Source organism: Rhododendron vialii, chromosome 1a (genome assembly GCF_030253575.1).
Source record: "Rhododendron vialii isolate Sample 1 chromosome 1a, ASM3025357v1".
NCBI lineage: Eukaryota > Viridiplantae > Streptophyta > Magnoliopsida > Ericales > Ericaceae > Rhododendron > Rhododendron vialii.
Genome location: NC_080557.1, coordinates 4,795,668 through 4,816,436, shown reverse-complemented (window position 1 = coordinate 4,816,436; position 20,769 = coordinate 4,795,668). Strand labels below are relative to the sequence as shown.

General features: G+C 38.9%; 2 protein-coding genes across 3 annotated transcripts in view; one reads left to right on the top strand and one right to left on the bottom strand.

The window, feature by feature from the left end:
* The first annotated feature begins 6,705 nt into the window (after positions 1–6,705).
* On the top strand, positions 6,706–9,640 carry LOC131326691 (ankyrin repeat-containing protein At5g02620-like). Its single transcript, XM_058359552.1, has 2 exons — positions 6,706–7,311; positions 8,657–9,640. The coding sequence occupies exons 1-2, from the start codon at positions 6,706–6,708 to the stop codon at positions 9,638–9,640; spliced, it is 1,590 nt and encodes a 529-aa protein (XP_058215535.1).
* A 1,448-nt stretch (positions 9,641–11,088) lies between these two features.
* The window catches only part of LOC131298849 (AT-hook motif nuclear-localized protein 9-like), a 69,954-nt gene continuing 60,273 nt past the window's right edge, over positions 11,089–20,769 (bottom strand). Inside the window, exon 6 of one of the 2 annotated variants that reach the window (XR_009190568.1) lies at positions 11,089–11,285. Coding sequence is in view for 1 of the 2 variants with exons in the window: in XM_058324346.1 (XP_058180329.1) it covers positions 12,629–12,649 (21 nt within the window). In the remaining variant the exon portion in view is untranslated. Of the gene's footprint in view, positions 11,286–12,514; positions 12,650–20,769 lie in introns of those variants that run through there. The other variant, XM_058324346.1, reaches the window with a different exon arrangement.

Below are 20,769 nucleotides of genomic sequence, written 5' to 3'. Positions count from 1 at the left end.
GACGGATCTCCGTCAACTGTGCTTGTTGATCCTCCACCATCCTCCTTAGGTCAGTAAGCCCACGACCAACGTCAATGGGTGTGTCTTCTTCTGTGTTTAGTGCCATCGAACCAGGCAAAGCCTTGCTCTGATACCACTTGACGCAGCGGAATTCACGAGAGATTAGTTAGCGTACTAATCCAAACGAGATAAACAACTCGTCGCAACGAGCAAATCTTGCGCACAAGAAAGAAAGAGAAAATCTCTGCAATATTATTAATCAAAAAGCTACATAAACTCTAGGTTACAAACCCTTAAATAGGCTGAAACCCTAGAAACCCTAAAAATAAACTTGGAAAATAAAAAGTGCCATAATTTGGGGCTTTTCCTAAAACTGAAAACGGGAAAGAAAAACAAGACTTTCCCAAAAAGAATCAACTTAAAAGGAAATATGGTCTAAGAGTTATTAATGAAACAAATCTTTCCTAAAACGGCAAAATAACGCAATTGAAGGCCTATACGAAGGAATTAGGCCGAAAAGCACCATCGATCATCAACTTAGGGTTAATGAGTATTGACCGGAGCGCGAAATTAAGTCAGCCCACCAAGTTTGGGCCTATTCCGAGCTCGTCCGAATTTAGCCAATTTGGGTAATCTGAAATTAAACACCGTTTGGACTTTCGGGGCTTGGCTCGGTCCAGCTGATCATGGAATTGGGCCTCCACGTGTTCTACATCATTTTGCTTAGTTTTTTATAGGATTGTGGTCTAATTGGAGCATTTGAACTTTTGACTTTTTCCAATTACGCGGGGATGGGGGAATATCCTTCTAAGCTATGAGAGATCTTCACTGATTTTGACCGTTATTCTGCTTAGTTTTTATAGGATTCCAGTCTAATTGGAGTGCTCGAACTTCTGACTTTTTTCTGTTACGTGCGCTGGGGGATATCCTTCTAAGCTATGAGAGATCTTAACTGTTATTCTGCTTAGTCTTTTTTATAGGATTGCGGTCTAATCGGAATTTTCGAACTTCGACTTTTTCAATTAAATTGAATGCTCAAATACTTCAGATTATTTATGTTTTTGTATTGCTAAATATCTCCCGTGCATAGGGCTATATGCTAGTTAAATACGGAGTACACTATGCAGGCATGCTCATAAAAGAATGGTTGATTGGCTGATGTCATTTGCTCAAGTAAAAGAGAAGCAAAGTGACAATATGTTGGGGCGGAGCTATTGAGGAAAACGGGGGTGGCATGTGACACCTGGTCAGCTCCAAGCCAAAAAATTTCTTTTTGAAGATTTGAGCTGTTCGACAATTTTTAAATAATTGTTTACAAGAACGCAGTAAATCAATAATCGAGATGGTTGGCTGATGTCATGTGCAAATAAAGAGAGGAAAATTGGCAAGATGTTGCCAACCAATCCGAAACCACTCCAGTGCAGTCTTAATCGTTACTGTTCATTTGCTACGTTCAATGGTTTGGATATATTTTTAAATTTTGATTGGTAAGACTTAATTTCTACTGGTAAGAGTTTATGAAAATATCTGAATTATTGAATCTAACAATGGATGGTCACGATCAGAACTGTCTCCTCTAACCCAAAATATGAATTGGAGACGAGCCGAATCTGCTGCGGCCTCAACATCTAAAAATTTGAACTCAACCCGTGCAGGTTTATTTATGGGAAATTTGGAGACAGGCCCCAAAAAGTAGGTTTGGACCTACTTTAGTCCTGACAAAAATATTTCTTCCTTATTTCAGTTCTTTTTCTTGACTTTTCATGTATTTTTACTATTTTATCCCTTAATCTTAACTTTTTGTGTACATGTCCATTTTTAGTGAAATTTATATTTTTATCCATATTATTTCGGACAAAAATACCCTTAGCTATGTGAACTGACTATGAGAATTGCCAATTCTCATAACCAGTTAACATAATATTTCGGACAAAAATATCCCTGTCAATTCACATAGCCCGAGTTTACATATTATTTTGGACAAAAATACCCTTGAACTGTGGCTATGAGAACTGGGGCTATGAGAACTATATTTTTAGAATCACTTCCTACCTCATATTATTTCGGAGAAAAATACACTTGGTATATGAACTGGCTATGAGAACTGTCAATTCTTATAGTCAGTTCTATAAAAATTGGCTATGAGAACTGACTGTTCTCATGGAGAACTGACTATGTGAATTGGTTATAAAAACTGGACTATGTGAATTGAAAAATACACAGTTCACATAACCTCATCACATACTAAAATACACAGTTCTCATAGAAAATATATAGTTCTCATAGAAAATACACGATTCTAATAGATAGTTCTTATGAACAATACATAGCTCTCATAGAAAATAAGACAATTCTTATAGAAAATACACAGTTCTTATAGAAAATACACGATTCTAATAGATAGTTCTCATGGACAATACACAACTCTCATAGGAAATAAGATAATTCTCATAGAAAATATATATTTCTCATAGAAAATACACGATTCTAATAGATATTTCTCATGGACAATACATAACTCTCATAGGAAATAAGACAATTCTCATAGAAAATATACAGTTCTCATAGAAAAATACACAATTCACATAACCTCACCACACACAAATACACAGTTCTCATAGAAAATACATAGTTCTCATGGACAATACGCAATTCTCATAGAAAAATAAGACAATTCTCATAGAAAATACACAGTTCTCATAAAAAATATATAGTTCTCATAGAAAATATACGATTTTAATAGATAGTTCTCATGGACAATACATAGCTCTCATAGGAAATAAGACAATTCTCATAGAAAATACACAGTTCTCATAGAAAAATACACAATTCACATAACCTCACTACACATACAAATACATAGTTCTCATAAAAATGCAAATTCTCATAGACAATTCTCATGGACAATACACAGTTCTCATGGACAATATACAGTTCTCATAGAAAGATAAACAGTTCTCATAAAAAAATACACAATTCTCATTGACAGTTCTCATGAACAACTCACAGTTCTCATACAAAATACACAGTTCTCAGACAATTCTCACAGAAAATACACGAATATCTTAAAAAATATACAATTTTCATAGAAAAATACACAGTTCTCATGAAAAAATACATAGTTGATATAGCTTCACGACACACAGTTTATAAAGCCTCACTCCATACCAAAATAACTTTACCATCACAAAAAGAGATTTCAATTTCCAAAATTCACTAATACGGAGTATATAATTTATCGTCACAAAAAACAAAATGAAAAAAGAAAAGAAACTATGTTTTGATTAAAAACTGTTTTGATTTCATCATTAATAGTATGTAATTAGCAAGTAGTACTCTGCACGCACGTGACTCCACGCGATTACATTACTCCCTCTCGATCACTACCTGTTGCAGGCAACGGCGACTTCGAGACCCCACCATCGGGCGACTTCTCTCAAGCTCGGCGTTAGCCAACGGTCCCACAACCATCCCTAGCTGGAAATCAAACGGCACCGTCGAACTCATCGATTCCGGGCAGAAACAGGGCGGCATGATCCTCATCGTGCCCCAGGGCAGCCACGCGGTGCGGCTTGGAAATGATGCCGAGATCAGCCAGGAGGTCAGCAGTGTCGAGAAGGGGTCGGTCTACTCAGTGATGTTCCCGGCGGCCCACATGTGATCGAGGAGGGAGAGGAGAGGAGGATGGAAGAGGAGACGATGGGTCTGGGAGCAATTGATTTGGGGTAGCAGCGGAAATGCTGTGGAGGAGAGAGAGAGTAGGGAAATATAACAGCGAAATACTAGGGAGCAGTCGATTTTGGGTAAAAAAGTCATTATGCCCCATGACCAAGCCTATCCAGGTTTGAAAATAATATTTAAGATTGGGATCAAACCGAGCCTAAAAATCAAGACCGGTATCTAATTTTCTATTTATTTATCTATGACGCCTTTTATATACGGTGAGAATAGTCAGACTGGCTGATGTCATTTTGGAGATGTCATCTTTTTGGTGGGAAAATGACTAGACAGTCAGTTTATTCCTATTGGGCACAACAAGGGTGACTGACTCCCCCAGTGTCGCAGACTCTATTTAAACATCAATATATTATGTGATAATCCAGTTTCTAACAGTCTATTGATTTTAGATTGTAGTTCTAGAGAGAGAGAGAGAATATGGAGAGAGAAACAGAGAGAGAGAGAGGGTACAGATGGAGAGGGAGAGAGAACATGGAGAGAGAGACAGAGTGAGAATAGGGAGGACCGCCTCTATGATGCAGCATTTAGATGCAGAAAAATCAGAATAAATAATTTACAATCTAAAATCTAAGAAAAATCTCTCACAAGCATCTCATAGATTGCTAGCTTAGGATCGAAATGTGAAGTCAGGTTTGCAACATAGAAAAATCATTATACTAGTATATATTATAGTCTGCTTACAGAGGATTAATAAATGTCATAATTATATTACGAGCTGAGCATTTGAACTAACTACCTGCTAATTAATTCAAAGTTACAACAGATCTACTATTCATAGATTCTTTTATGTATGAAGCGGAATCAATAATTTACAATCTAAAATCTAAGAAAAAGCTATCGCAAGCACCCCTTTGATTGCTTACGTTCTAAGGGTGAAGTCAAGTTTGCAACACAGAAACATCATTATGGTATTATATATAGAGCATGGACGAATGTAAAAATTATTTGAACGGAGAACAGGTCAATTTACAGATGCTTGAATTTTTACCATGTATGCTATCAAAAATTTGATCAAGCCATGTGATTTAAAATATTATTACTATTGCACAAATCAAACGGTACAAAATTTAATTTTTTTTTATAGCCAGAACTGAACCCAGAGGGCTTAGCTAAAAAAGATAAAATAAGGGAAAATGACGGCTAAGGACGTACAGGTGTTTGATAATTAATATCCGCCAAGAACATTTTCAGCATTAACAAATGTTCTTAGTTTATCATTGGCATGTATTAATTATTAAAACATGTCCTGGGCCATCATTTTCCCAAAATAAAACTTGAGGGACAGGCCACCCAATTAACAGGCACAGTAAATTCCTCAACGCCTAAGCTGCCACCACGTGAGCGAGCTCGTTTGCTGTCCTTCCTAATCCAAGTAAAACCTATGTTCATCTCCATAATGTCCATGACCACTGCGGCAAGCGTGCAACAATTCTCATGGTGGGACTAATTCAGAGACACAAAGTTTGATGGCGACTTGATTGTCTGATTCAATCAAACCAGTATTCTTTAGGCCCAGGTCGTCTTTGACCATACCACACGCTTGACGAACAGCCAGTAGGCCACCTTGAAGGGGCGAAGAAATATTCTTTAGGCCTAGGTCGTCTTTGACTATACCAGCTTAATTGACGAACAGCAAGTAGCTCACCTTGAAGGGGCGAAGAAATCGTTACTGACTACTGAGTGCACCGATCCACTAGGCTTTGCTATGACTAAGGCTTTCTCGGGCATTCCTGTCCATCTTATTGCCTACTGCCTAATGCAGAAACTTTTACAAAACTGATACTCCCTCTGTCTTACTTTAAATGTCCCCTACGAAAATTCTTGCATTTTCAAATTATCTCAAAAAAATATACATTTCTACATATTAATATTTTTATTTTGTTACACCAAATTAAAGTACCCAATGAGCTTTTTAATTCGGTGTAAGAAAATAAAAACTAATAATATGTAAATTTTTTTTTTGTTTGAAATTGCACGAATTTTCGTAAGAAACATTTAATTAAAGTGGGACAGAGGGAGTACAGATTAAACTCCATTTCATTCCACTGAATTTTGGATACAGTATACCATTAAAAAGATATGACCTAGATATTCATATACAAGCTAACCGACTTCTCTGCCTAATTACACACAGCAAATTATATTACGAAGGATTATTCCTGCTATCTGCTGAGCATTCGTAACGAGCTAACTGCCTGCTAACTACCTGACTAGTCACTCACAGCTGGAGTACCAGACGTCCCACTTGCCTGGCCTTGCGTCAACTAAATCATCACTGGCATGATCCTCCACACGAGATCCCCTGTCCGACCCCCTCTCGGCCGTTGATCTCGCAAATTAACGGCTGAGATGGGCCGAGCACTTTAATTTTGCTCCAAAACAACGTCGTTTTGAGTAAGAAGTGTTCGGCCCATCTCAGCCCTTGATTTGCGAGATCAACGGCCAAGAATGATGGGACAAGCGTCTGTCTGGAAAGGAGTCGGACAGGGGATCCGAACTCATGATCCTCACCCCTTATGTAATCTATTGTATGATATATTAAGTAAGAAACGTCATGTATTAAGTTAATTGCAGAAGTCAGAAATAGCATCCTCGTGTTGTAAAGCATCCTTGTACAAAATGCTATCCTAAGATCATCAATACTTGGGCTGGCCTCATATTTAAATCCAATTCATTAAGAACATGCCTTCGCCGCATCATAGCATCCTCGTACTACCCCCAAAATTTTTTATTTAAATCCAACTAAGAACATGCCTTCACCGCATCATAGCATCCTCATACTACCCCCAAAAATATTATGTTTAAATCTAATTAAGAAGATGTCTTCGCCGCGTCTAAGGATCCTCGTTTTACCCCAAAAAATTCAAATTGTAATGCATTCATCATTCGATTGTCTATCTATAAATAGATATACGAAATAAGCATGTGTTGTGCAAACTTTATTTTCGAAAAACATATACTCAATCTATGGAGTATCACTTGAGAGAGATAGTGAGGGAGAGAACGGAGGAATGGCTCTGTGATGCAGCAATGACAGGGAATCTAGCATTACTGTACGATGTAATTGCAACAGATGTTTCCATTTTGGATAGAGTTTTGGTGGGAAGTTTCAAAGGGAAAAATCCTCTTCACGTGGCTATATCAACTGGGAACACAGAATTTGCTCTACGACTTCTAGAAATTAAACCAAATCTTGCTGAAGTTGTAGATACGAAATTTGGGGCGGCCCTTCACGTAGCATCCGCTAAGGGGCACATAAAGATTGTGAAAGCTTTAGTGAAGGTTAGCCCTGAGATGTGCCTAGCTCGGGATCGAGATGGTAATTACCCTCTTCACGTTGCTGCAATCAAAGGTCAGGTCAAAGTCTTAAAAGAGTTGGTTCGAACCAGTCCCCATAGAGCTCAAGTTAAGGTGGAACAAGGCGACACCGTCTTACACTTATGTGTAAAGTACTATCAGTTTCCATGTCTAGTACTACTACTAGACATGATTCCAAATCCCGAATTTGTTAACGATGTTGATAGTGGTGGCAACACCATACTGCATCTAGCTGTTTTTGAAAAACGATTGGAGGTATGTCCATTGGTCTTGGTTGCATTTTTTTATTTATTAATTGTCCTTTCATATGCATATGAGCATATCAATACTCAGTACTCCATTGGTCTCATATTATTTATTTAGGACGAATTGATTTTTTAATAAAATACTAAGTACTTTCCTAAATATAGCTAGTCTTTTTTTGGTCTTTAAAACTAGAGTGAAAAAACTATAGAAATTTACTCATGAAATCAAAGTTGATAATCCCGTACCGGCCAGCATACCTTTTTCTCTAGTTGAACTATATGTACCAGTACCGGTGTATTTTGGATTTATTATAATACTCCTTCCGTCCCTTTTTAAGAGTCTCACTTCGTAACTTTAACTTATTAAAAAAACATTATCATTACACCTTTTACATCAATTTTTATCTTCACTTTCCCTACTTACCCTCTATGGAGACATCATCATGACACTTTTACATCCAAATTACCAATTACATGTTCTGTTTCAACACCGGTACGGTACTTACCAACTAGATGACTTGGGGTCCAGTGCAGCAAACGCACTATGGGATTGTAGTTCACTTCGGTAAGGCATTTGGGGATACCAAGTTGCGAACTGAACTAGTCACTTAGAATGAGCCGTGGACGTTATAACCACATGATCGAGAAATATTTTGTCCTATAGTACATCCTCTGAATCACACTAACCGTCAAATTGGTAAAAAAAACTTATGTTGTCGGATCAGTGATCAAAAGCCCTTTCTAATTGGAAAAGTGACGTTATACGACGGATGAAGTATTTGTTGAGAAATGCCGGAAGCAAGAGAGTGCCGAGATTCCAAAATAACCCACAATCACAAGCAAAAATAAAGGACAATGAAAAACCACACAAAGAGAACATGCAAGATTTACGTGATTTGACCAAAACCGGCCTACTTTCATGAAGAGGGTCCCGTTCTTCACTATGAGAGAATTAGTACATGTGAACACTTGAGTTTGAAGACCCAAACTCAACTCCTTATACACGTACTCTCACCAAGAACCCACTCTTACAAGCCTAAAAGCTTTTTTCTTTTAAACTTGCATACACACCCATTACATAAGCACCACCAAACTCATGGATTAATATGTGACCTTGCAATTTTACATGTTCCCTACAAAGAAAGTTGTAAGGTCACGGCAAAAAGAAAGGAAAAAAAAAAGGGAGAGAGAGAGAGAGAGAGAAACAGCAGCTAGCACTTCGGGACTCCACGTAAAGAAAGAGAATTTGAACCATGTGCAAGACTTTTGATTTAATTGGAATTTTAACCAACCCAACAGTATTCTTTTCCTTTTATCTAATGGTGAGTCCGTACGTGTATATATTATTAATTCAGATGATCAAGCATGTGCTTAGCAGTGGCAAAATGGATGTGAATGCAAAAAACAACAGTGGGCAAACAGCGCTGGATATTCATTTGCGATCAAGAGGAAATCCAACAGGCTCGGAGATTCAAGAGATCTTACTTAATGCCGGGGCCAAAAGGAGCGCACAGACTATTGTACATGTTGGGGTTGAGGTTGAGGAGCTTGAGCGCGAACAGACTACAGTAGAGGGTGGGGTTGAGGTTGAGGAGCTTGAGCGCGAACAGACTATTGTAGAGGGTGGGGTTGAGGTTGAGGAGCTTGAGCGCGAACAGACTATTGTAGAGGTTGAGGAGCTTGAGCGCGAACAGACTATTGTAGAGGGTGGGGTTGAGGTTGAGGAGCTTGAGTGCGAACAGACTATTGTACAGGGTGGGGTTGAGGTTGAGGAGCGCGAGCCTAAGTGGCTGAGTAAGAGAAGGGATACGTTTATGGTTGTAGCTTCACTAATTGCGGCAATGGCATTTCAAGTTGGGGTGAACCCGCCGGGCGGTGTTTGGCAAGACGATTCAGATGAACACGTAGCCGGGAAAGCTGTACTTGCTTTTACCAACCCCTATGCGTACTACAACATAATGGTCGCAAACACGGTTGGATTCCTTCTGTCTCTGAGTACAATCTTGCTACTCATTTACACTTTGCCAGAGCCACAGAGGGATTATCGATGGACTCGAGCTTCGATCACATGGTGGACATTCATGTTACTTAGCCATACGTACATGTCTTCTGTCAATGGTATGACACCGAAGAAGGGATATCATGGGTGGATTCTAACGGAAGCCTTCATATGTATTCATATTCTGTGGATCACTGTGATGACAATTTTATTGTTGCGCAGGATTCTCAAGGTCGAAGAAGGTAGTACTATATCCCAAATGCTCCGCCGCTTGTTCGCACCCCCATCAATTCCTTTGTGTTTCCTTCCTGCGAACGAACTCCCCATGCGGAATACTTAACGCATTAGCTACAGCACTGCACAGATTTAAGAACAATGCATACATGAGTTTTTGGTGACATACCCAATCAAATATAGTAGCAAAAGTGGAATTATGTTAGCATAACCAATCTTTCCTGCGATCTTCTTTTCAATAGATAACATATGTAACTCATTCAACCGTTCTTGTGACATACTGAGCAAAAAAGCACCTCCACTGTTTTGTTATATGGACGTTTTTGGGTTAATATAGCAAAAATGAGCTCTCCTTTTTTTCTTTTTCTTTTTTTTTTCTTTTTTTTTTTGGGTGGGGGGAGGGGTTTACCAGTTACAACATCCTATAAAGTTCAGAGGCTCCTTAATTTTAAGCAAATTTTTCAAGGGCCCAATGATCAAGCCTTGTTCATCTTGCCTCAAGGACGATTGTGCATCTCAAGTAATAAAAATCTCGCAATTCAACCATCGATACCTAGAAACAAAGTCGGGCAATGTTCATAACTAATAATGGTTCAAAAACACAAAATGCAGCAACACTCTTGAACCAACTAAAATCTAAACCATAGATTTTCTAAACTGTGATACACAACAGAGGTCATTGACTGGGCAACCATGCACGATCCAACCTGCATCTTGATTTTAAACGTAAGCTTACACTCAATAAACATCAATGCCGCTCAAATTCTAGGTTTCCAATCACCACTGTATATGATACCGCAAAAGACAAATCTCTGGAAATTGATGTTTAAATTTAGCTAATAGCAAGAATAGAACAACAAAACCACTGCACTTAATTTAGAAATTAATTTTCAGTGCTATAGTAATTTGTTTCACTGATTCTTAGGTTCGATATCCTTGTTTATCCCTATACTCTTGAACTTTTATGTTGCCTTGAAGCACGATTTTAGAATGACCAACCACCCATGGATACAAATCTTGCCAAACATGCACCATTTCTTCTCATTTTCCCTTTCCGGGAAATGATAATGTCAACTATTTTTGTCTGTTAGCTAAATCGATTCACTTGATGATATGATTGACAAAATGCCACAGCGGCGTTAACCCTAATCAGCTAATTGAAGAACACCTACATAGCAAGGAACAACAAATTTAGCTAAGAAAAAAGATGATAATAATGAGATCCAATCAAAACTGTATAGTAGTAGAAGAGCACTGATATGAACTTTTCTATTCACAACAATTGTTACATTTCTCTTTCCACGTATCAACATGATTCCACCCTCTTTATTCCTAAACATGAAATGTTGGTGCCCATGCGAAGAAGGTGCCGTGCCAAGCCTTGCCAATTCAACTCTTCATTGAGAGAGAGAGGAATTGTGTAGTACCCCTCCATTTGCCAAAGCAATAGCCATAATGGCAACAGACATCATGACCCATGATAGAGGACTCCACATAAAACCCAAGAACTTGAGAAGCTTGCTCTCCTGTTAGGAATTTCCTCAAATAGTTCAGCATCATAAAAGTATAGTGCTCAAAATTTCAATTAGAAATAAAGAAGTCTAAGACGCAAAGGAGTTAAGAAGTTGTGCCTTTTCCTCCTCAAGCTTGTTAAAGCCAAAGACTTGGAGTCTCTTCTCTCCTTCCTCTATTGACAAACCTTCCCTCGTACATTTTAGCTGCTTGAAGACTTCCTCGATCGGAATGTTCTCCTAAACACCACCAATACATAACAAATTCAAGCAACAAAAAAAGATAGGTGTAAAAACTCGTCTCGAATGTATCTTTGATATTGTTAGTAGATTGGTATTGGGGCTTGAATGGGATCCAAGCCATATCATTTATGGAAATTGGAAAATTATAGGATTTCCAGAAAGAGCAAGAAACATCGCAAGGAAAAATTAACGGCTCTGAACATAATTATGTCTGGAGTCGTGGTCGAGAATTTGTATGTAGACTTAGGGAGCTATTATAGAGAAAATTAATCCAGAATGATGTCATTGGCGGACACAAGGGGTGCGGCCATGCCTGGGTGCCCGGATCCCACACAACTCCAAATATTCGCACTAGTTGTACTAGTTTTTAAGTTGATTTGAAAAAGTGTTGTGGAATCGGCCCTGCAAGTCCTTAGGTGCACAAAAACTCTAAAAATTCTCCTATATGCATAGAAAAAAACTCCCTAAAATTTCAAATTATCAACTATGTTTTGGTTGCGCATGTCAAGTCAACTTTCAGTTTATCCCAGATTGGGTGAATTATTGGCACTGCTTTCTACCTGGATAAAGATGAGAGTTGGATGGTCAATTTTAGCCTGCATTTTTCTAGAATCCATTTTGTATGCAGTAGTAGGACTACTGCTTTCACATTGACTTATGTCCTTCTATAGCTTTTTTTTTTTTTTTGAACGGCCCTTCTATAGCCTAAATGGTGTAACCAAGCCAACCCTATTCTGTGATGAAATGAAACAACCCCACAAAAAGAGAGACCTATTTAGAATGAAGAATGCAGTACTTCACTAGAAGCCCATGTTCGGCAAAATCAAGAGTCCAAGCAAACCTCAATGTGACAAAACCAATGAACCAATATTACATGACAAATATGCAGTGATGTCTCTTCTAGTCTAACAATGTAAAAGCAAGACAGCAACTTGCTAGTAGCAATCATGTTGAAACTAACTCGTAAGTGTTTGAGATAAAAATCGGGCACACTACGCTTGCGGTAAGTTGAACACCAAACCAAACCGAGCTTTATTTCCCAATCAATTGGGATAGGCTACATGAATCATTTTTCTCCATTTGGATTCATGTCATAAAGATCTCACGGACTTTTTACGTATTGTCTGTCAGCTACCTGACGCACAATCCTCCTCCTTTATCTGGGCTTGGGACCGGCTGAGAAAGAAAGATAAGGCTCTAAGCACAAACCATGCGGAGTTTAAGCTGGACAGCATCACTTCACAATAGATCCACCAATGCCAGTCTTTACAACAATGATTTCCTTACAGCATGAACTTAAAACATACTCTGAAACTGTATTCGAATTTGAAAACAAATACTCAGCACACCGTGAAAGAAGCCTGCAAAACATAACAGTACGTGGTTTCATTTCCGTTCAACATAATACTCCTCTTCAGTTTTCCCAAACCCAAGATGAATATGTCCACAGAAAGAAAAAAAAAGGGAATGGAGACACTATATAGGACAAATCCATGAGCGAGTGTTTGGCCCAACTTTTTCTTCAATTGTTGGTAGGAAAGTTGATCATTTATGGCGGGGTGGATTGAGGCGGTGGGGAGTGGAGCGGGTCGAGAGAAAGGGGGGTTCGCTAGAGATGCGGCTGGCCAGGGTTGGGGTCGGCTGGAGCGGGAAGGGGAGTCCCAGGGTTGTCGTGGAGGAGGGAGGGAGGGAGAAATTACGTGTGAGTGAGAGGAGAGAGTACAATATCATCTCAGTCATTGATTTTCATGGTTGAGATTGAATGTCAAAATTTGTGTTAGCGGAACCATCCCCATATGTGTGTGTGTGTAATAGACATATAAGCCTTTAATAAGACCATAAATGAGGTTATCTTCCTACATCACTAATAGTGCCAAGAGATTTTTCATATTACATCAATCCACTCCATAGATAAACTTCATGATTAAGCTATATGATACATCTGAGAACAAAATTTTGGACATAAATATTGTGATCAATGTAACTAAAAAGCCAAATTTGAAAAACCAAATTAATCTAGCTAGTAGAAAAATTCTAGACGCAATCAAGACAATTGTCATACCAATAACAACTCGATTTCCATACAAAAGCCTATTCAAATTACATTTACCAAGTCCATTTCAAAGGGCAAATCTAGAATCTAAAGATATATTTCCTGCAATCCAATGATATAAACAACACATGACAGGCCTATTTCTCAAATAGTAGTCCGATTAATTAGTAGAACTTGTGTATAATATAGAGCCCAGCAATTGCAGTCGTCCCTTCCCCTTTTTGGAACAAGATTTTGTAGAGAAGGCAAACATTCTCGTGACTCCACTAGATGCTTTCTTGGTCTCCCCTCTTTCTTCGTACCATTACTTCTGAATCCACATCTCTTAATTCTCCACCACCTCCATCTACTGCCACTAAACCTTCACCGCTCCTTACCCCACCACCATTTATTGAGTTTTCATTCATACCAGCAACTGCAACCTCCACTTTCACAACGGTTGTCTCCACCAGAGTGGGTGGCAGTTGTGTCTCTCCCTCAACTGGGGCACTTGCGTCGGTAGAGTCCATTGAAAATTTAAATCCTCAAAGAATTATACTGTCTCTGTCAAAAGAAAGCACCGATTGATATACATACTTATAGTCCATGTAAGTGGCTGAGAGAAAACTTCACCAGACTACTTGCAAATGTACAATCCAGCAGCAGCTATGAGATCACCACTTGAATAACCAAAACAAAAGATAAAAACTAAGGACAGATTAGATGTCTCTGTATTCTTTGTTTTTGCAATCCAAAAGGGCTCTCTAAACTCCACAAAATCATGCAACTTTTTTCTAGCTATATCTGTATATAAATAAGCTATGAGATCACTACTTGAATAACCAAAACAAAAGATAAAAACAACCAAGGACAAATTAGATTTCTTTCTTTGTTTTTGCAATCCAAAAGGCTCTCTAAACTCCACAAAACCATGTAACTTTTTCTAGCTATATCTTTATATAAATAAGTGACCTGTGTTGCTCCATGTGCACATTATGCAGATGAATTCATCAAATCAGCTACAATGTCACTGCATTTCATCAGAAGGATCATCATTTGCCCCTGTTGACGCCATTGGTGGTGGAACTACTTTGACTGCTCTCGTTTTTTAACCCTTGAGCACTCAGTAGCATATGACCAATAGTCCTGAGAAGAGAAAACTAGGATCTTGTGAAGAGGTCATAACACAAACATGTAGACTTAGAGTAGGCATATACACACACACGTACTCAATCCAAACCAATCAGATCAAATGATTTCAAGCACACATCGATTACAGCCACTGGAGTAGGAGATAAAGAAGTTAAATCTATGGTGCAAGAAGACGCAAACCTTTGGTAAATCACTGAAGCAATAGTCGAAAACACGATGGTATTTGTTTTCGCTATCGTCGTCTTCTTTTCCGTCTCTGTCGCCATTGTTGTCTGATAAAATCATCGTGAAGTTATGAACAAAACCCTATTCAGAGCCGCTGGATGCTTTGCACTTATGTTTGTGGGGTATATATAGAGAGAACGACTGCAGCCTCGAAAGCCATCGAAAGGAATCAAATGATGACCTGTTTACACCTGGATTATTTAAACAGAAAACGGGAGATGTTTAATTTTCTAATTAACTTAGGAAATATATTAAAATATGCTAAGATAAACATAGAGTGACTATGGTTGTTATGCTATTATGCATTAACTAGAAAAAGAAAGAAATCTGGAAAGCATTATTATTTCCCCTTTTAGTATGGGAGACGTTTTAATTTTCTAATTAATTTAAAAAGAATTTATAAACATATGGGAAAAAGAGATAATGATAAAAACTATTTTCACGGGAGAGGTTTTACTTTTATGATTAATTTAAAAAGAATTTTAGAAACGTATGAAAATATGCGCAGAGATGTATGGGTTTTTTTTTTTTTTTTGAAAGTCAAAAAAAAAATTCATTAATCTGTGAAAATATTACAAAGATTAATAGGAACAAGTCATGATGGTATCAAACCCCCAACCCGACACCCAATCAATCTACAATGCTAAGAGTAATCATGTGTCGATCTGAGACTCAAACCCCAAGTTTGGCAAAAAATCAAACACGAAAAATCCATTGGGACGAAACACACACTCGTTGGCTTAAGGAAAAATTATCACTTTTCTTATTTTTCAATTTTCTACCTGTCAAGTTTTAAATACGTACACGATAACTAGTGTAGATGAATAATGCTAATTTTTCATTTTCCATAAGAACCTCTTGAATGAAAACATCTTCCTACCCAAATTCAGAGGATGGTCAAGTACATTATCTTGCATTGGATTTTTAAAAACAATTTGAAGTTTATTAAAACAGAACATGAAATAAAGTATAAAAGCAGCCTAAATTAGATGACGAGAAGGATAATAACCTTTTCCCGATTTTTCTTAAATTTTTTAAATTATCGAAATCTAGGATGGTCAACTACATTAACTTTTATTAGATTTTTAAAAAAAGGTGTAAAGTTTACTAAAGCAGAACAAGAAATAAAGTATAGAAGCAACCTAAGTTAGGTGAGGAGGAAGATAATAACCTTTATACCGATTTTTCTTAGATTTTTTTAACTATTAAAATCTAGGATGCATGGTCAACTACATTAACTTGCATTGGATTTTTCAAAAAAGTGTAAAGTTTATTCAGACAGAATAGGAAACAAAGTATAGAAGCAACCGAAATTAGGTAAAGAGGAGGATAATAACCTTTTTTCCAATTTTTCTTAGATCTTTTTTTTTAATTATCAAAATCTTGGAACAATGAGGAACAAAAGAATTACTATGTTTCTACTTCACAAATTAAGGCTTCCGAACAAGGAAATGTCGAATGATAAGGTATGATCACAAATGGAATGAATTAAGAACTTTAATTTTCTACTTATTTTGCTTAGATTTTAATAGTTTCGTTAATTCTCTCAAATTAGAGATCCTACAATGAGCCAAAAATATAATTATTTTTCGTGTTTTAATCCCTTTCTTTTTCGTGGGAGACACAGCCTAATATTGAAATTCACTCCTTCATCTGCGTAGGAGACGAATAAAGAATTAGCATTTCATTTCTTTCGTACCTCTAATCTTAATGTTATCCCTTCAAGCAAAATAGTGTCTAACAATTTTTTTACCCATTTTTCTTAAAATTTTTTAATGACCGCAATCTCGGAAGTTGTACTTTAACTACAGTACGTTGAAACTTTTGAGAAGAGACGCAACATGTCTAGAGAGAGAGAGAGAGAACGAGCGAAGGCATCAGAACTGAATGGAGGGCAACAAGGGGGATGGATTCCAGTAGTCAGAAAACACAGGGGCCAATCAGGACAAAGGGGAGGAAGCAGGGCGATTTCACTTTGTTTGTGGATAATATCCCTGAGTCAAAGGATCTGAGATGGCTTCAATGGGCTTTTAATAGGTTTGGGGTAGTTAGAGATGCATTTATTCCGCAAAAAAGGAGCAAACGCACTGGGTACCATTTCGGTTTTGTGAGATATGATTGTCACGTGGCGGCGGGCATGGCAATATCCAAGATGAATGGGGTGTGGGTGGAAAATACAAGACTTTTTGTTAAAGAGGCCTGTTTCGGGCTCAATGAGGACAAGTCTAGAGTGAGGCCATTCAGGTTCAGGTCTGATCCGGTGCAAGAGAGGTTAACAAATTAGAAGCAAGAACTCACTCAAAAGCAAGGAAAACAGAGGATGGAGGAGAGGGCTAGGGGAGAAGCAGATGGGAGGTCTTATAGACAGATATTGAAAGGAGAATCATCAAAGATGGAAAGCAACCCGAAGAAAACACTACATGTCAAACCCAGCGGCAACGGGTGGCTGTACCGAAGTGCAGTGGCTGTTATGCATAGGGTGGTGTCCATGAAGACGTTGATGGAAAGCTTCGGTCTGAACTCTGAAGATGAACAAAGTGGCTCAGTTTCGCTCCTTGGGAGGGAGATATGTGCTAATCACTTTTCAGAGTGCAGAGGTAAGAGATTCTCTTATCGAGGGGCAATGGATGAAGTTATGGTTTGATAAGGTGAAGCCGTGGAGGGGCGAGCCAGCGAGTTTGGAGAGATTCGTGTGGCTTAGTTGCAAGGGACTCCCTTTGATTGCCTGGAATGCTCAAACTTTTAAGTCAATAGCTGAGTTATGGGGCTGTTTTATTATGGTGGATGAGCAAACCCTTAAAGACCTCTCTTTTGCCGAAGGGAAAAGTTTTGATAGCAACAGAGGAAAAATGCTTGATAGACAGATGGATTGAGATTGAGATAGCTGGGGTGTTTTATGATGTCAAGGTTTCGGAGTCGTCGTCCTTTGTATACCGCGAAGGAGGGGAATCTTGCTTTCCTCAGTCCTTGGCAAAAAGGACGGGCTTCATAGCTTTGGAAGAACCAGCCATGGAGTTTGAAACCAGGAAGAAAAAGGAGGGTGATGGTGACGTGGAGAGCTCGCCAGTAGGTGAGCCTAATCGGAGAAGGGTGTCAGGGAAGGGATGGGATCTATCGTCAGGGATGGGGGGCTCAAAGCAAGAAAATGGTGATGGGCATTTAATGCCTGTCAATACAAAGTCCAAAGCTGCTTCAGAGGAGTTTGAATCACGGGTTGAAGACTCAGTGGAGTTGGAGAATGGGGCTGAAAATAGTTTGGGCCCTTTAGCCCAAAGTAATTTGGTGAACCAAGAGGAATATTTAGCCCAAAAGGGGACCATAGACCTGGAAGGTGGGGATGGGCCGGCTGTGTGGAGAGATCTCAAGGCTTTGGGCCCTGGACCTATTGGGCCTAATTCTATTAACCAGTTAAATATGGCCGGGGAATAGCTTGAAGGGTATTATGTAACACCGAAGGGGGTGAGGGTTCAAGATATGGACTATGGGAGTGGTGGAACTATCGGTGCTCGGGTGAACCAAGTGATCGAGGTGCTCTCAACTCCCTAGCCTCAACTTGGTGGTAGATCTTCAAGACGCGGGCTGTAGAAGAAGCAGACGAAGGCAGCTCTCCAGTCTGGCGAGCATCAGTGAGGCTATCGAGCTCAATCCCGAATTGGTGGCCAACCACAGCTCCTTATCTTTGGAGGAGTCTGTTCCGACTAATTCCGACGTCATCAGAGAGGTTCTTGCTACTATGGCTATTGGAGATTATTTCTTGGAATATTAAAGGGTTGGAGAGTTCGATTAAGAAAAGATTTTTGTGTAAACTAATTAAAAAAAGGAAACCGGATATGGTGTTTGTCCAAGAAACAAAATTGGAGAATCTAGATTTTTTTGCGGTCCATAGGCTATGGGGAAGTAGGGATTTCGATTTTGCTTGGTCTAGTGCGTCTGGGGCTTCCGGGGGATTGTTAGCAATTTGGCGAAAAGTTTTCTTCAAAGCTAATAATATTATATGCCACAGATCTTTTATACTTTTGCAGGGAGTGATTAATGATGAATTTCCATGTACTATGGCTAATATTTATGCTCCAAATGACGTGGTAACAAGGAGAGGGGTATGGGAGGAATTGTTAGTATTGAAATCTAACTCGTCAGTTCTGTGGTGTATTGGGGGAGATTTTAATGAAATCAGAGCGATCAGTGAACGGATAGGGTGCCAGAGGATGGAGAGGGGTATGAGGGATTTTCTTGACTTTGGTAATCGGATGGAACTTCTTGATCTCCCGTTGCAGCGCAGGAAATTTACGTGGACTAACTACCAAGATCACGCGGTTCACAGTCGTGTGGACAGATTCTTAGTCTCCCAACAATGGCTCATGAAATTTAGAGTGCTTCAATGGGGGATCCACAGGCCAATTTCTGACCATTGCCCTATTGTGCTCCATGATGATGGACAAGATTGGGGTCCTCGCCCATTTAGGTTCTGGATATTTGGTTGTCTAACCCGAGATGCATGGCAATTGCTCAGGAGACATGGGAAAACACTCAGGTCAGTGGTTGGGCCGGTTTCAAAATCTTGCAAAAATTGAGGGCTATTAAAGATAAGCTCAAGGTATGGAATAAAGAGGAATTTGGCGATGTAAACTCAGCCTTGCAAGAAGCAGAAGATGAGCTCCATCGATTTGATATGTTAGCGAAAGAGAGAGCTTAATGTGGAGGAAAGAGCTTTGCGATGTAAGACTAAAGCAGATTTTTGGAGACTTACTAGCTTAACTGAATCGTTATTGAGACAAAAGTCCAAACTAAATTGGTTGAAATTGGGAGATAAGAATACGAAATATTTTCAAGCTATTGCCAATAATAGATTTAGGAGAAATATGGTGGGTTCAATCATGGCAAATGGAAGAATGTTAGAAGATCATACGGAGATAAAGGATGCAACAATGGAGTACTTCAGCAAGAATTTCAAAGAGGAGTGGAAAATTAGACCAAGTATGGGGCGGAGTTTTTTACAGGAAACTAGCACCTGAATTTTCCATCCAACTTGGTAGGGTGTTCGAAGTAGGTGAGATTCTTGCGGCACAAAAGGAGTGTAGCAATCTTAAGGCTCCGGGTCCGGATGGCTTTAATTTCTCTTTTGTGAAGCAAGGGTGGGGGTTTATGAAGGATTTGATTTCTCAATTCTTCGCTAACTTTCACGCTAACGGCAAACTCACAAAAGGTATAAACTCCACCTTTGTTGCTCTAATTCCTAAGGTCGATTGCCCGCTGTCTTTTAAAGAATATAAACCCATTAGTTTGGTGGGATGGGTTTATAAGGTGTTATCCAAAGTTCTTGCTAATAGAATCAAAGCTTGCCTACCATTAGTAATCGGAGAATCTCAAGCTGCATTTATTGGGGGAAAACAAATTTTGGATGGAGTTCTTATCGCGAATGAGGTTATTCATAGTTGGAAAAATAGTTCGCAAGGGGGGCTGATTCTGAAAATTGACTTTGAAAGGGCCTACGATTGTGTCAATTGGGATTTTCTGTTAGATCTTCTTGCGAAGATGGGTTTCGGAGAGAAATGGTGCGGCTGGATCAAGGAGTGTGTATCTACGGTATCTATGTCAGTATTGATCAATGGTTCTGCTTCTAAGGAATTTCAAATTGAGAGACTCAGACAAGGAGATCCGTTATCACCCTTTCTCTTTAACATAGTGGTTGAAGGTTTGAACATTTTGTTGGAGAGAGCTAAAGAAAGGAATAGCATAAGAGGAGTAAGAATAGGGGCCAACAGGGTGACGGTGACGCATCTATAGTTTGCGGATGATACAATTTTATTTTGCAACAATGATTCGGAGAAGATGTCCAACATCAAAAGAATCCTTAGATGTTTTTAGCTCATGTCTGGGCTAAAAATTAACTTCTCCAAAAGCTCCTTATGTGGTATTAAAATCTCTCAACAGGATGTGCTCTCCTTAGCGCAAGTCATGGGGTGTAAAGTTGATCAACTACCTATTAAGTATTTGGGCTTGCCATTGGGTGCTAACCCCAATAGGATCAAAACATGGGATTCAGTGGTAGAAAAGATGGAGAAGTGTTTAAGC